The sequence below is a fragment of the Panthera onca genome, chromosome E1, assembly GCF_046562875.1.
Source record: "Panthera onca isolate mPanOnc1 chromosome E1, mPanOnc1 haplotype 2, whole genome shotgun sequence".
NCBI classification, from domain to species: Eukaryota; Metazoa; Chordata; class Mammalia; order Carnivora; family Felidae; genus Panthera; species Panthera onca.
Window position 1 is genome coordinate 57396762 of NC_138352.1, and position 16175 is coordinate 57412936.

At 49.6% G+C, this 16175-nt stretch overlaps 2 protein-coding genes and 1 long non-coding RNA gene across 4 annotated transcripts; 2 read left to right on the plus strand and 1 right to left on the minus strand.

Annotated features, from left to right (window-relative positions):
* The first annotated feature begins 1315 nt into the window (after nucleotides 1-1315).
* LOC145713130 (uncharacterized) lies at nucleotides 1316-1857 on the plus strand. Its single transcript, XR_014136083.1, has 2 exons — nucleotides 1316-1383; nucleotides 1626-1857. It is a non-coding gene; the product is annotated as an uncharacterized LOC145713130 (long non-coding RNA).
* NT5C3B (5'-nucleotidase, cytosolic IIIB) lies at nucleotides 1783-12944 on the minus strand. Of its 2 annotated transcripts, none has more exons than XM_081791303.1 (9): nucleotides 12838-12944; nucleotides 9311-9409; nucleotides 8663-8732; nucleotides 8530-8576; nucleotides 6397-6482; nucleotides 5818-5907; nucleotides 4723-4885; nucleotides 3402-3602; nucleotides 1783-2271 (listed from the first exon to the last, which is right to left on the minus strand). In XM_081791303.1, exons 2-9 carry the CDS (start codon nucleotides 9395-9397, stop codon nucleotides 2137-2139), a joined length of 879 nt encoding a protein of 292 aa, XP_081647429.1. In that variant the 5' UTR covers nucleotides 9398-9409; nucleotides 12838-12944; the 3' UTR covers nucleotides 1783-2136. The 2 variants fall into 2 exon arrangements, with proteins under 2 accessions (XP_081647429.1, XP_081647430.1); XM_081791304.1 differs by lacking the exon at nucleotides 12838-12944 and adding an exon at nucleotides 9658-9772.
* Nucleotides 10427-16080, plus strand: KLHL10 (kelch like family member 10). The gene is made up of 5 exons (XM_081791302.1): nucleotides 10427-10789; nucleotides 12939-13428; nucleotides 14142-14759; nucleotides 15272-15421; nucleotides 15666-16080. The coding sequence occupies exons 1-5, from the start codon at nucleotides 10491-10493 to the stop codon at nucleotides 16038-16040; spliced, it is 1932 nt and encodes a 643-aa protein (XP_081647428.1). The 5' UTR covers nucleotides 10427-10490; the 3' UTR covers nucleotides 16041-16080.
* Nucleotides 16081-16175: the final 95 nt, after the last annotated feature.

The following is a 16175-nucleotide window of genomic DNA, read 5'->3' on the forward strand; positions in this document are numbered from 1 at the left end:
CCCACCTCTCCTTGCTCCTGGCGGCCAGCCTTTCCCACCTGCCGGATCCACCCTCCTGCCTAAAGGAAAGGTAACAGAGTTGCAGTCTGCAGGCCATCTGCCCCTCGCCTGCCTGGCTGGACTCTGGCCAGTGCAACAAAAATGACCTGAGCCAAGAGAGGACGGGGGAGCAGGGGAAGCTTGGGAGAGAAAAAGTTGGTGCTGGACTCCCTGGACCGACCTGTCCCCACAAGCACCTGTTTCTTATCCAGCACCCTGAGACACATGACTTCTCTTCCCGTGGCCAGTAATAGACACTCCTGGACCCAAAGCATCCAGAAGACACCTCCGGATCTGACGGTGGCTACAGACCTGGCCTCGCATGGTAACCGCCCCCTTCCCAGAAGCTAACAGGCCAGCCCTGAACTGAAGCCCGTTTGAAGGCACGATGCAGAAGAAACAGTATGGCTTGGGTCAGAAACACTCAAATCCTGGCTCTAGCTCCTAGCTATGGAGTTTGGGCAAGTTTCTAGTCTTCTTGAAGCCACCCGGAAATGAGAAGTATGCCTGCTTTCAGGGACCTTGTGAAGGATTAAATGGCACGCACCTACAGCAAGCACTACCCGTCCCTTTGGACCTGCAGGTAAACGCAAGTGTCCCACAGCCAGCATCCTCTGCAGCAGGATGAGGGGGTGAGTCTCTCGGAGGAAAGGCTAAAAAAATGCCGGGTGAAACTGGCTGCTTTACATTTTCTCTTCAAAAGGTACCCTAGAGAATTCAGTTAGTCCTTGACCATCCAAGTCAACAGGGAAGGGACACGGGACAGGAGCTCTGAAGGAAGCCTAATGATGCAAGATGTCAGAGCAGAAATCACTCCCACCTGTCACAGAGCATCTTCTCCCTTCAGGTCCCGGTCTTGGCTCCCCTTAATCAAGTCACCCATCTTGGTGGTCCTGGATCCCTCTGAGGATCCATAAAGAGGGAACTCAGCAGATAGGATTGGCCAGATCCCACCAATCCCAGTGGGATTTCAAGTTTAATGGATACCTCAGCCTAAAGTCAAACCATTCCAGGTCGGAAACACACCCTTCCAACCCCGCCTGCCCACCCTGACCCCCAAGCACGTTTCATGCTCAGAGGGTCTTGTGGGTGAATTCAGTGTTGTTGCTGTTGTTGTTTTATTTTATTTATGTATTTATATTGTATTTTATTGTATAATATTTTGTATTTTGTATATTGTATTTTATTGTATATTTTATGTATTTATATTGTATTATATTATATATGTATTTAATATTTTATTTATGTATTTTATTTATTTATTTAATATTTTATTTATTTTATTTATGTAAGTGATCTCTACAACCAGCGTGGGATTCGAACTCATAACCCCGAGATCAAGAGGCACACGCTCGGGGTGCCTGGGTGGCTCAGTCGGTTAAGCGTCCGACTTCGGCTCAGGTCATGATCTCACGGTTCGTGGGTTCGAGCCCCGCGTCGGACTCTGTGCTGACAGCTCAGAGCCTGGAGCCTGTTTCAGATTCTGTGTCTCCTTCTCTCTGTGACCCTCCCCCGTTCATGCTCTGTCTCTCTCTGTCTCAAAAATAAATAAACATTAAAAAAAAATTTTTTTTTTTTAAAAAGAGGCACACGCTCCACTGCCTGAGCCAGCCAGGTGCCTGTGAATTCAGTGGTTTTGAAATTCTGTGCCATAGAGCCCTAGTGGCTTCTTGGAGATTCCTGCTCCTCCAAAACCAAGAGGTACGGGCTCTGCCCTGCACCCCCTGAATCAGAACAGCTGGGTTTTTTTCCCTTTTTTTATTTAGATCTGTTTCACACATTAGATTTGTTTGAAGCACAGCTTTCCGTGTTTAAAAATTTGGGGAAAAAAGAACCCCTGGGCTAGATGGTCCCTAGTTAGAGTGCTAACACCCTGCAGGTCCCATGTTCACCTGGTGGACCCTCCCACTGCCGGGCAGGGCTTCCCGGAGCCTGGAGCCTGGGTGCTGGGAGGGGAGGGAGGGGCACGGGCTCCCCAGCTGCACCACCCTGGACTGTTCACTGCCCGCCCTGGGAGAAGCAGCGCCCTCGGCAGGACGGCCTCTTGGCGAGGCTCCCACCTCTCCACAGCCCCCCGCGCCTGACCCTGGCCTGCACTCAGGAGCCCTGCATCTCTATCCAGTCCCCGCGGTGCAGGATGTGCTGCAGGAGCCCGTTGACCACGTCCAGCGTCTCGTCCTTCTCCAGCACGATGTCATAGGAGTCCATGTAGCGTTCCCGCCGCTCTGCCACCTGCCCCGGGGAAGGGAAGATCGAGAGGCCCCAGAATGCCCTGACTTCTGCCTCTGCCTCCCTGGCACCTGGGGCAGGGGAGGGAGGGCATCCGAGCTGCAGCTCGACGTTACAGGGACCTGCCCTTTGGATGGCAGTGGGTACAGGGTGCCACAATTGACCCTTGGGTCAATGTCCAAAGGACAGCACAAGGATTGAAATTTAAAAACCAGATGTACTTCTAACCCGTCTGGATTGAGTTTTCCCAAGGCTCAAGCACTCTGGAGGTCTTCAGCCCCTGCTGGCTGAGGGGAGGACTGGTGGCCTTGTAGCCTGACACCATACTGTGCCCCCTTTTGACCATTTCGCCCCCTGTCAGCCTCTGGTCTGTCCTTGTGTTTTTGTTCTCTGAACTGCAAACCCACCTCCTGAATACTGACATCTCCTATTTCAATCATATCTTACAGGTATGACTTAGGAGGACTTTAATCAGCTCTACCAGTTCCTAAACTATGTCACCGTGGGCAGATTAACCTCCTTGCCTCAGTTTCCCCATCTGTAAAACAAGGCATATTAGTCTCTACCTCAAAAAGTTGCTGTAGGGATTAAATGGGTTAAAATGCCTGGAACATGGTGGCACCAAATAGTAAGTGCAGGCTCCAGTGACCCTGTCTCTGAGTCCCACTGTCATGCCATGTGCCGAACCCAGCTGTCATCACGGGGTATCTCTTTTGTTTTCCTGCGAACATGGCTCGTAGCTCACCTTAGTACCTCTAATACTTAACAGTGACTAGCACACAGAAGGTGTTCGCTAGGCATTAGTTAACAGGGATTGAAAAAGGAACAAGCCAGGGCTCCTGTGTGGCTCAGCTGGTTTTAGCATCTGATTCTTGATTTCGGCTCAGGTCACGATCTCATGGTTGGGTTGAGATCGACCTGCACTGGGCTCTGTGCTGACACGGCGGAGCCTGCTTGGGATTCTCTCCCTGCCCCTCCCCTGCTCATGCTCAGGGGCTCACATGTGTGCACTGTCTCTCTCTCTCTCTCTCTCTCTCTCTCTCTCTCTCTCTCTCTCCCAAAATAAACTTTAAAAGAAAATTAAAAAAGAGAAAGAAGCAAGCCACTAAGATAGGGTCTGGTCCCATACCCACCTTGTCATTTAAGAAGCCAATCTTGAGAATGTTCTCCACGCCAGGAACCCCATCGGCCATAGTGAGGTCCCCCATGGAGTCCCCCAGCAGGAGGATGTTGGTTTTGCCCTGAAGCTGCTGGAAGTACCCGGAGTTCTCACAAATGGAGCTGTTCTTGTTGTATGTGTGTATGAGCTGGCCCTTGAATCCCTGTAGGAAACCCTAAATAATCAGGAGACAGACAGAAGGGCTATAGGGACCCAGCTAGAGCCAGTGTTCCACCGTCTCTGTCGCAGAGAAAGGGGAGTCCTGCGAGCCACAGAAATGCCAAAACCTCGCTGTAGTCTAAACCAGGGGTCGGCAAACTGGGTCCTATAGGCCAGACTGGGCCTATTTTTCTAAATTACGTTTTACTGGAATACAGCCAGGCTCATTTGTTTCCATCTTGTCTGTGGCTGCTTGTTCTTTCACAGCAGTGAATTGACATTGCGTAAATTTACGTTGTGTAGTTGTGACAGATCATAAAGTCCACCCCACAAAGCCCAAGATATTTACTACCTGGCCTTTTACAAAAAAAGAAGTTGTTACCCCTGATTCCAACAAACAAGGACCACCAAATAGTATTGATCACCTACTCTGGTGGAAGCATGAAACCCATGAAACAGGCGCTGTTCAGGCTACATGTGTGCTAACCCCAGCTGCGGGCCACGTCCTCGCCACAGGTTTAAGGGACGAAAATTCCAGCCATTGGTTTTAAGGGGAAGAAGTCAGAGCAAGGGTGAGTTGGAGCAGCTGACCTCTGGCTCTAGGAAAACAAGTCAAAGTCTAAGCCCTTGAGTACCTAGGATGGCATAGGACCTAGGGCAGTGACATGGGGCCTGGCTGAACCCCGGGGCAGAGAGCTGTCAGCCAAACACCAAAAGGTAGGTCCTTCAGAAGTAACTGTCTCTAGGGGGCGCCAGGATGGCTCAGTGGCTTAAGCATCCAACTTCAGCTCAGGTCATGATCTCACGGGTTCGTGGGTTTGGGCCCCGCGTCCGGCTCTGTGCTGACAGCTCAGAGCCTGGAGCCTGCTTCGGGCCCCCTCTCTCTCTCTCTGCCCCTCCCCGACTTGTGCACGCGCATGCGCGTGCTCTCTTTCTAAAAAATAAACAAAAACAAAAATAAAGAGGAAATAACTGTCTCTAGCTGGCATAAAGAAAGAAATAACTGCCTGAAGCAAGAAGCCAGCATGCCTTCCCTCCCTTCCCTCCCCAGGTCAGGGCTAACGTTGCGGGTGCTGCCCCCAGGGCTGGCGGTCCCCATCCCTCTCCATCCCCAGCCTAAAGAAGATCTGGCTCACGTCTTCATCAAAGTCCATGTAGTTAGACACAATGTGGATGTTGGGGTGGAACACTTTCATCTGTCGGATAATCTCCTCCAGGATATCACCAATGCCCGCAGAAAAGATGAACAGGGGAATGTTGTTCTGGTACAGGGTGTTGAAGAACGTCTTGTATCCCTCCCTGAAAAGAGATGAATGGATTCCGCCTCTTCCACCAGTCTTTCTTTTCTCCTTGGGTGATATATTTTTAAGTTTTTGCTTTTTAAAAACATTTTAGATTGCGGCATAAAATACATACAGTAAATGGTTAACGTGCACTAATCTTAAGTGTTCGACTCAACTAATATTACATATGTATACACCCATGTACTTACTAACCAGATCAAGGTTCCCTTCTGTCCCTTCCCAACCAACGCCATCCCCTCTCATTCTCCCTTCATATCACCGCTGATTAGCTGTGCCTATCCTTGAACTTCATATAAATGGGCTTTTGGTTGGTTGGTTTGTTTCTGCCTTATTTTGTTCCAGCAAAATACAACCAGGCAGCTCTCTGGGGCAGCTTCATTGAGGAAACACCCGAACCCCACCCAGGCACTTACTGGATCTGCATGTGTCTCTACTCTCTTGGCTTTTCATGGCTCTCCCCAGTTAGGACACCCAATCCTCGAGAGCAGGCTCTTCCCTCTCTGTGCCCTCACCCCTCCTCCAGTAAACATGCCAGCAGAGAGAGCTGCACTGGGAAGGCCACTAATGATCAAGAATCCCAGGCCAGCCAACTCCCATGTCTAGATTAAGAACGCCAGCCACCATGGTGACCCCAGTGTCTTTTTACCATTGGAGAAAATGAGCTAGATGCTGTTTGTTCTAGGAGAGCAAGGCTTGGTCATATTCATAATATATCCACTGGCAATAGACAGCTTCCTAGGATGCACCCAACGCGGGAAATCCTTCAGCTGTATCCGGAGAGGAAAAGCAAGACCTTCTTTGCAACAGCCACTCATGGTGCTATGTCTCTTCTGGCTCCCCCAGCAACTAACTCCCCTCTACTCTTTCCCAGACTCTTTTTTTGGGGAGCAAACCAGTTTCAAATGGTTTCCAGAGCAAGAAGCTTACCTCAGCATTGCATTGGACTCTCTAACCACCTGGGCTATCTGAAACTTCTGAATCTTCTGCTGGCACAGGAGATCGTGAGCTTTGGTCCACCTAGAAACGGACACCCCACCAAAGACCAAATTCAAATCACTAAGTAAGTAAAGTGTCCTTTCTCTTTTCAGGGCCAAGTCCCCTTCTGGAAGGATTAAGGGAGGCCTCATCCACCATGCCACTTCCTGAAGACTCTGGCTGTCCTTAAAAGGAAGAGGGTAAGAAAGCCACACCACAGCCACAGGAACAAGGGTTGGGTGAGCTAACTGCTGAAGTCAGAACTCTTCTGAATCCCTCCCTCGGTGACCCCCACGTTCTGGGGAACTGGGGCTCCGTCCAGCAATACTGGTTCCAATAGGACAGTTATCTCCCAAAGCACTTATCCGCCCCCCCCAAACCAAGGGGCTTCTACCTCATTCCAAAGACTCTTAGTGGGGGCCCACTCTAGCAGTGGCCACAGGTCGCCCCACGGTGGCTGGACAGTTTGTTCTAATAGGTGGACCAGTCCACCATGAGGGCCAGGAGCGGCTCAACACCACCGTCACTTACCATTCTACCATATGAGGTAACTTCTCTTTGACGGTCCGGTGTGGGTCAATCTCAATTGGGTAATAGTGGTGAAGGAGCGCTTTGAGCTGGAACATCCCAATGAAGACAAAAGCCGTTAGTCTGCATCAAGTTTTCCCCAGCAAAGTCCCACCGATTAGCCTGAGAAAAAGAATCACCTAGAAGATGCAACTCTGTGTAAGGGAGTGACCGATCTGCACAGCTGGTCATCCCATGAGGTCTAAGAATCAACGAAGACCTTTTGCCATCAGGTGAGAAGTTACTAGGATTTTGTTGTTCTCACTAGCTCAGTCAGCAGGGTTTAACCAGTAAGAAGGGATTAATGCTATATTTCCCCAAACGGGATACACTTTCTCAGGGGGGAGGCGAGGTGACTTTAGGGGGTACGTGGATAAACAGTTTTCATTTTAGTAGTTTTAGATTCATTCTAGTGCATATTAAGGAAAAAAGAAAAAAAAAACACCCTAGCACATCAAACTCATGCTTTCACAAAGGTTGTTTCTTTTCTAAGTGAACTGCATTCAGATTTTTAATAATAGGCCAATTTAAAGTAAAATATGTAGTAAAAATCACCAAGATATGGCAAAAGTCATGGAAATGGAAGTAGAAAAATCATAGAAGTCAAGTTTGGGACCCAGCGTGTTAGTGGATAACCAACACAACACCAACATCGGGCGAACCACCTTGCGAGTAGGTACATGTACTTCTTACTAAGATTTCCTTCCACAGGCCAGGAACTTTGGCTAGGGAGGCCACGTCGGGAGCCGTGTGTCACACAGAGTCCATCAATAACAGCACCCAATAAAAACGGGAACCGATTGGGTAAAGGATTTTAATTTTAATACAGGCACAATCTCAGAATATTATGAGAGCTAATGTGGAGTCCCTGACCACAGTTCGAAAAGAGAGTTAAGTACAAAGATCACAGACAAGGGGAGAAAGCTCCCGAAATGTATTGAGGTTCTCAATGTGTGCGTTTTTGGGGGTGTGAGAACAGTCTTCTAAAAGCATAAGAGAATTCAACAGAAGAATAGCATTTTTAAAAAAGAAAAAAGATTTCATCCATAAGCTTTGCTTTATGACTTTTTTCAGGAGCTCACCAACACCCAGAATCTTAGTTTTCCCTAGCCTCATTATCCTAAAGAGGGGACCCAAACCTGCTGTCTTATTTGTGGATACAGCTTTCTGGAAGCTGATAAGATCAGACACATGAGGAGCCACAAAAAGTGACTTGCTGAAGGTAATCGGTGTGAGAACTTGTGTAAAGCTAAAAGTGTATCTCAGAGAGACAGGTTTTAGAAAAGGAAGAGTTATCTAGAATTTGTTGCCTATCTTAACAGCAAGCAATCTGTGAGTATTGGAAAAGCTGACCAATATGACAGACCGAAAGACCACTTAGTATATAACTTAGTGAATTTCCTAACGAAATGAAGCTAAATGACAGAGTTACTCGGCAGCAAGAGCTCAGCAGAGAAACGCACAGCGGGCCTGGCTCTATTCTTTATATCATCAAAGAAATAGCACAATGCAGTCAAGTGAGTTTGGGACAGAATCGGATCTATGGGAAAACCAGGCTCTCCATGTCTTGCCATATGATCCTTGAATGACATGCTTCTCCTTTCCAAGCCTCTGTTTTCAAAATTTCTTTTTAACGTTTATTCATTTTGAGACAGAGAGAGACAGAGCATGAACGGGGGAGGGTCAGAGAGAGGGAGACACAGAATCTGAAACGGGCTCCAGGCTCTGAGCTGTCAGCACAGAGCCCGACGCGGGGTTCGAACCCACGGACCGCGAGATCATGACCTGAGCTGAAATCGGCCGCTTAACCGACTGAGCCACCCAGGCACCCCTGTTTTCTCATCTGCTAAATGGAGGTAATAATGGTTCTATTCACCCCTCGGAGTTGCGGGAGGATTAAATAGAAAATGTTGAAGTCCCTTGTAAACTCCACAGCTAGCAACAGGCATCACATCCATATTCTAACCACCAATCATCACATGTGTTGGACATAAAGGAAACACTACCCCAGTGTATGACACAAGGTCCACCAGAGCCACCAAGAACCATCTGCAGTAGCACCTGATAGCCGTCTCTGAACAAAGGGGGGTGACGTACCTCATTCTGGCACTCCTCACTGATGATCTTGCTGTTATCCAGAATGTCTGCAAAAACACAGAACTCCTTTTATTTGCCACTTAGGAGCCACCATCTTGTTAAGCCCCACAAAGCAAGCTAGTATGTGACTTACTGTAAGAAGAAGGGCATCGCTTTCCGTTATATGCAAACCTGCTCAAGGTCATGTCAAAATCAGAAATAACCTAAAATGCAAAAGAGATGCTGTCTACACAGGCTCCTTCCAGTGTAGCCCTGTCTGGTGGGGGAAGATTATGCAAGGCAAAACAGCTCAGGGCCCTGCCAGTGGGCAAAGCCCTGCAGGAGCTAGGAAAGGCCAGAGGGGGGAAGGGAGAACTAATCCTAGGTAGTAGCCTGCTAAGCCTGAGGAGGCCCAGCCTCTTGCTGGAGGCTGACAGGACTCTGACTCTTGCCTTGCCATCTCTATGCCCTGGGTCCTTCCCAAGGTGACCCATCTCCATATCTGCAGCTTCCTGGGGAGCCCTTTGGCCGGGCTAGTGTGGAAATAAGGCCTTTGGGCCTGGTGCTGGGTGCTTTCGACCTAATTAGAGGAAGCGGCAGCAGGGCATGACTGACAAATTTGAAATCTAGGTTTTCGGGCAGGTGGGCTCTAACCCAGGGCAAATCGGGCGGGGCAGCCTGCTTGCCCCCCAGGCCGCTGGCCATTTCTAGGGGATGAGGGCATGCAGTGTCCACCGCAGCGCCGGCAGGCCCCCTGGGCAGGTCACCTCCCCAGCCGCCCCACCTCGCCCCCGGGCCGTACCTGTAAGCGGTCTCCCCCGCCCTTGCGGAGGGCGCCCACGATCTCCTGCACCCGCCCGGGCTGCCGCATCAGGACCGTGGCCTTCATCAAGGTGCTCACCTGTCCCGAGACCCGAGAGAAGCGCTGACCCCCGCACCGCGCTGGGCCCAGGGGGAGCCCGGGGCCGGCTCGACAGGCCTGCGAGGCCGGGCGGGGTGCGGGGAGCGGAGGAGGGGCTCGGCCTGGCCCGCGGCGCCTACTGGCCGGGGTGGCGCGGCGCGGCCCAGGCGGCCCGCTGGGGGCCTCGGAGCGCCCCGGGGGTCGGGGCCCGCCCCACGCCCCACGCCGGACGCTACCTCCCGCCTCACCTCCTCTGCCATGGCGCTCGCTGCCGGGACGACGGCGCCGGGACAACGACCGCCCCGCCGCCGCACTGCGCAGGCGTCGCCGGCCGCCGGTGGCCGAGGGACCGCGGGCCGAGGGCCGGGCGGCAGGCGGGGCCGGGGGCGGGAGGCGCCCGCGGGCGGGAGGCGCCCGCGCCGGGGAGCACCCCGGCTGAGGGCTCTGTGTTGAGGCGGGTGAGGGTCCCAAGAGCTGGGGTTACCGGGTACCACTGCCTAGAGCAAAACCCCTGGCCGGAGAGGTCGTTTCCCGACTTAAAGTTTGCATGACAAAAAAGCCGCAGGAAAGGAGCGGATCTGAAGGAGCCATAGAGTGATTTCTGGAAAACATCCAGAAGGTCCTTAACCGGCCCCACTCCTCATCACAGAAGAAAACGCGCGGCTGACACAAGTCCGCAGGGCAGGAAGGCCCTGGACAGCTGGGCCAGCGTGAACTCTAATCAGCTTTACTCCCTTCTGCCTCCTCTGACTTGGTTTCCTGGAATTGAGGGTCTGGGGAGACAAGTGCTCAGCAGTGGAAGAGGGCAGCTTGATGCTACACTCATCCAGAACTGGACAACTGAAGTGGGCAACAGGAACTGGAATAAATAAAAACTCTTCTATGGTGTGGGTGATCACAGTCCTGTTCTGGATTCAAGGGCTCGGAAGGTGTGGGGTGGCCTTCAGCCTGAATGGTGGGGGAGGGGAGAAGGAAGGAAGACAGGGACAGGAGAGAGTTCCAGAATCTGAGAGCACAATCCTGAGAGTGAGCTCACTGCGAGCCCAGGATCCTGGAACTTGGGCTGCCTGATGGGCCCTATATGAAAGATGTAGTAGGGAAAAGGAGCGACAGCAGGCTAAAGGGGCCCCCACAACCCTCCCGACACCCTAGGAGAGCAGTCTCTCTCCGCTGGTCCCAGGGTGCCATGGAGATGGAGAGCGCGGCGGCCTCCACACGTTTCCACCAGCCTCACATGGAGAGGAAGATGAGCGCGATGACCTGTGAGATCTTTAACGAGCTTAGACTGGAGGGCAAGCTCTGCGACGTGGTCATCAAGGTCAATGGCTTTGAGTTCAATGCCCACAAGAACATCCTCTGTAGCTGCAGTTCCTACTTTAGGTATAACAGGGTTGCCAAACTAAGCCGAAGGGGTACTTAGGCTTATTCTGAGACATTTTGGTTCATTTCATGTTTCCCAACCTGTCACCTTACATGAGGGACACTGTCAAAACCCTGGGCTCCTGTAGCCTGGTTCCTTTGTCTTCCTGTGTCTCTTCTGAAGAGACACAACTGGGGCTGGGGCCTCTTCTCTCTGGTTTTCAACTGGATTCCAACCAACTATTGGTGGGCCAGGTGCTTTTTTCCCTTTGATTCTCACCCTAGCATACCTTTGGGAAGGCAACCATACTGGATTTCCTACTTAAACCTAGAGGACAGTGCCCCTTCAGCTGCCCCGTGTGCCCCTATCCCAGTAGAGACCATCTCAAACAGGGTGATAAATTAACAAGGATTGAGGACATGGGAAGGAGGATGCGGGAAAGCATCAAGGAAATATTTACCAGAAGATAAAGGGAGTTTAGGCCACAACCACTGTCACCCAGGAAATGGCAGAGCTATTTTGTTCATGAGCCGAAAATGTTTGAGTAATCAATTCCGATGAACATATGATAAATGTGTCCCATCTGTTGCTAAAAATGCTCATTCATCTAGACCTACAACAGGGTCTACAAAAAGACCGGAGAGTGAATATTTTAAGGCTTGCAGGCCATACGGCCTCTGTCACAATGACTATACTTTGCCTTTATAGTGGGAGGGCAGCCATAGACAATACTAAATGAAAGGGCATGGCTGTGTTCCAAAAAAATTATTTACGGACACAGAAATTTGAATTTATTACAATTTCCAGGTGTCACAGAATCTTTGTATTCTGTTCCCCCCATTTAAAAATGTGAAAAACATTCTTAGCTTATGGGCGGTACAAAAAAAAGAGGCGGATCGAATCTGGCCCAGAGGCTATAGGTTTGTAGACCCCTGCTCTAGAGAAGAATCTGATCCATATTTCTTTAAACCACCTAGAAAAAGGAAGCAAAAATTTATCAGGGTAGGGACTTCTGTCTTGTTCAACAACTTAAAAAGTACCTAGCTATACAGTAGGAGCCCAATACATAGTTTTGGGATCGTAGTCATTTGTTCATTCGATAATTATTTATTGAGTGCTTATTTTGTGACGGGCACTATTCTGGGTACTGGAAATGATGAATAAAGAGAGAAATATTTCTGTTCTCATGAAGCTTACCTTCTAGTAGGAGGAACAGGCGTTCAATAAATAAAACACAAAGCAGATTAAGTGCTGGGGGAAAAAAGGAAGGTATGGAGAGGAGGGTGGAGATTTTAAATAGGATGATCTCTTTGCGGACAAAATGACACTTGAGCAAAGACTTTAAGGGGACGTGGGAGTGAGAAATGAGGTCTGCAGAGGGGGAGCCTTCCAGGAAGAGGCAACAGCATGTACAAAGGACCAAAAATGAAGCACCTCTGGGTGCATTCAAGGAAAGCAAGGCGAGTGGGACTGGAATGGAATAAGGGGGAAGGTGGGAGGAAGTGGCCAGAGGTATTACTGGTCCAGATCTCAGAGGACTTCTGTGCTCCCTGAGAAGCGCTTTGTATAATAATACTCTGAGCCAGAAGGGATCTCAGTGGAAGGTTCTGAGTGGAAGAGGAACATAAACTCGTAAGGAGGTTGGGGTAGAACTGTAAACTCCAGAGGCATCAACGGCAGAAGCACGGGGATCAGTTAGGAGGTTACTCCCAATCATCTAGGTGAGAGATGGTGGTGGCTTGGACCCAGGAGATAGCAGTAAGAGGTGTGATCAGATTCTAGGTTATGTGTCAATTTAACAGTGCTCATTAAAAAAGCGTTACTGCTCAAGTTTAATTTCCTGAAGGAAGGTAGACTTCAGTTGGGATAGAAGAGACCTAGGTCTTACTTCCAGGTCTAGAGCCCAATTTTTCCATCCACAAAATGGGGGAAAGTTTTAGTTACCGTGAGGAGAAGAAGAGTGACCAAAGTCAAAGTTCTTGGCAAGGTTCTCTTGCCCACTGTATAAAGCACGCACTCTACCCTCCCCTTCCCCTTCTTCGCACCAATTTGTTTCCGGCATACTCACTGTGCACTAGCTGAGAAATTTCCAAACTCTCAACAAACAAAGGTGGGAGAGAAACTGAAGAGAAATGTTTCAGTGGCTACTAGTTTCTTTCTTCTTTCCAGAGCTTTGTTTACAAGTGGCTGGAACAACACTGAAAAGAAGGTATACAACATTCCTGGCATTTCCCCGGACATGATGAAGCTAATTATTGAATATGCATACACCCGGACCATCCCTATCACGCCGGACAATGTGGAGAAACTGCTGGCTGCTGCAGACCAATTCAACATCATGGGTATTGTTAGGGGTTGCTGTGAGTTCCTCAAGTCGGAGCTGTGTTTGGATAACTGTATCGGCATCTGCAAGTTCACAGACTACTACTACTGCCCCGAGCTGAGGCAGAAGGCCTACATGTTCATACTGCACAACTTTGAGGAGATGGTGAAAGTCTCGGCCGAGTTTTTAGAGCTCTCAGTCAGTGAACTGAAGGATATCATTGAGAAAGACGAGCTCAACGTCAAACAAGAAGATGCTGTATTTGAGGCCATTTTAAAATGGATTTCTCATGACCCCCAAAACAGGAAGCAGCATATTTCAGTTTTGCTTCCCAAGGTCAAGTTTAGTTATTTTTTTGTGGGATGCTTACTTGCTCATGTTTGGTTCATTTATCCCGGAGGGACTGTGCAAAGAGCCGCGTTCAGATGTTTGGCAGATTCCGGGGCTGTATTTACACACACTTACATAGAAGGCCATCTCCTACTATTCTGCGGAATTGTGCAATTTTCTTTGCTCTTGGCATTGCTAGTTCCTTCTGTTATATTCTTTGACCAAAATTCTCCCTGGTAGTGGGGGAAAGAGACGGCAAGGCCTTCAAAAGAATTCTAAAGGGCCTTCTTTTCACCCTTTTTTATTGTGAGTTTCCCCAAACCCCAGGCAGAAGTGGGACTAGACACCAAACCACGAGTGTCATACACAATTGTAGCCATCCGGGGCTAATTTGGGTTATTTATACAGAGAAACGTAAATATTCAATGACTGAACAATTGCTACAGCCTTTTATGGTCTAATAGTACTGCCCAGTGGCCAAGGAAGGGGCTAGCTCTGTGACCTTCTATCTAGCTCATTGTCAGCATCCAAATGTATACCACATCTGAAAAACAAATATTTAAAACTGTGAGCCGTAAACACAAAGTAAACACAAGTAAACAAACACAAAGTAAAATAGGACCCTGCTGCAATTCAAAGGCAGACTGTAAACAGGGAGTTAAGGACATGGGTTTTCCAGGTAACTTCACCTCATCTGACTTTCTGTGTTTCCTTCTCAGGTTCGCCTGGCCCTAATGCATGCTGAGTACTTCATGAACAATGTTAAGATGAACGACTACGTCAAAGACAGCGAGGAATGCAAGCCAGTCATCATTAATGCCCTAAAGGCCATGTATGATCTAAACATGAATGGACCCTCCAATTCTGACTTCACCAACCCACTCACCAGGCCCCGCCTGCCCTACGCCATCCTATTTGCAATTGGTGGCTGGAGTGGTGGGAGCCCCACCAATGCCATTGAGGCATATGATGCTCGGGCAGACAGATGGGTGAATGTCACTTGTGAGGAAGAGAGTCCCCGTGCCTACCATGGGGCAGCCTATTTGAAAGGTTACGTTTATATCATTGGGGGGTTTGACAGTGTAGACTATTTCAATAGCGTTAAGCGTTTTGACCCAGTCAAGAAAACGTGGCACCAGGTGGCCCCGATGCACTCCCGTCGTTGTTACGTCAGTGTGACAGTCCTCAGCAATTTTATTTATGCCATGGGAGGATTTGACGGCTACGTGCGTCTCAACACTGCTGAGCGCTATGAACCAGAGACCAACCAGTGGACGCTCATCGCCCCCATGCACGAGCAGAGGAGTGACGCCAGTGCCACCACGCTCTATGGGAAGGTAAGAATTGGGAGGGGGCAGACCAGGCCCAGAAGTACTTGTTTGGGGGTGGATGGAAAATAGACGTGGCAGCACCCACGCTGCAGTACTGACTCCGCAACTAGTGCCCCTTTGTAACTGTCCTTTTAGGTTTTACTCACTAAAAACCAATACATGCGGGGCGGGGCACCTGGGTGACTCAGTCGGTTAAACTTCGGCTCAGGTCATGATGGTCATGATCTCACGGTTCATGGGTTCCGGCCCCACATTGGGCTCTCTTGTCAGTGCAGAGCCCGCTTCAGATCCTCTGTCCACTGCTCTCCAACCCCCCCCCCCCGCCGCCCCTTCCCCTCTCACGCTCTCTCAAAATAAACATTCAACGAAAAAAGCGACGCGTGCACACGTGGGAAAAAGATACTCAGAGTGTACAGACTGGTATCAGAGGGGTCCCTTTGCCACCACCATGCGTACACCCTTTCTTTCTGCTCCCCAGAAGTAACGATTTTAATAACCATGGGCCGCTCGTCACACAGGTCTACATATGTGGTGGTTTTAATGGAAATGAGTGCCTGTTCACAGCAGAAGTGTACAACACTGAGAGCAATCAGTGGACAGTCATAGCACCCATGAGAAGCAGGAGGAGTGGAATAGGCGTAATTGCCTACGGAGAACACGTATATGCGGTGAGTTTATCTTGTACCACACAAAAACGATAGCTCTGGATTTTTTTGTTCGCAAATTGGTTTACGCTACTATCGGCCAGCATTTGGAAAGCATTTTTTTCCATGGAGAATAATGGAAAGTGGGAGGTATAAAATCACTGGTCGTCCCCCCCCCCCCCCCCCCCCCGCCGCCCCAAGAAGGCCTCTTCCTTGGTGAACAGAAGCAATGGCTCACAGTCAACCATGTTTCCCTTGCCGTTCATAGGTAGGTGGCTTTGACGGAGCAAATCGACTTAGGAGTGCGGAAGCCTACAGCCCGGTAGCTAACACTTGGCGCACGATACCCACTATGTTTAATCCTCGTAGCAATTTTGGCATCGAGGTGGTAGACGACCTCTTGTTTGTGGTGGGCGGCTTTAACGGCTTTACCACCACCTTTAACGTGGAATGCTATGATGAAAAGACAGACGAGTGGTATGACGCCCATGACATGAGCATCTACCGCAGCGCCCTGAGCTGCTGTGTGGTGCCAGGGCTGGCCAACGTCGGGGAATATGCGGCTAGACGGGACAACTTCACAGGATTAGCACTGCGAGATGAAGTAAAATACTCCGCTTCGACAAGTACCCTACCTGTATGAGCCTCTTCATTTAGCTAATAAAGAGTCTAAGCAATAAGAATTACCTCTTTTTTTTTTTTTTTTAAATAAATGCAGTGTTTAAACTTGTAAGAGTACTGGAAAATGTTCAACTTAAGGGAGCCAAAGGTTGGATGA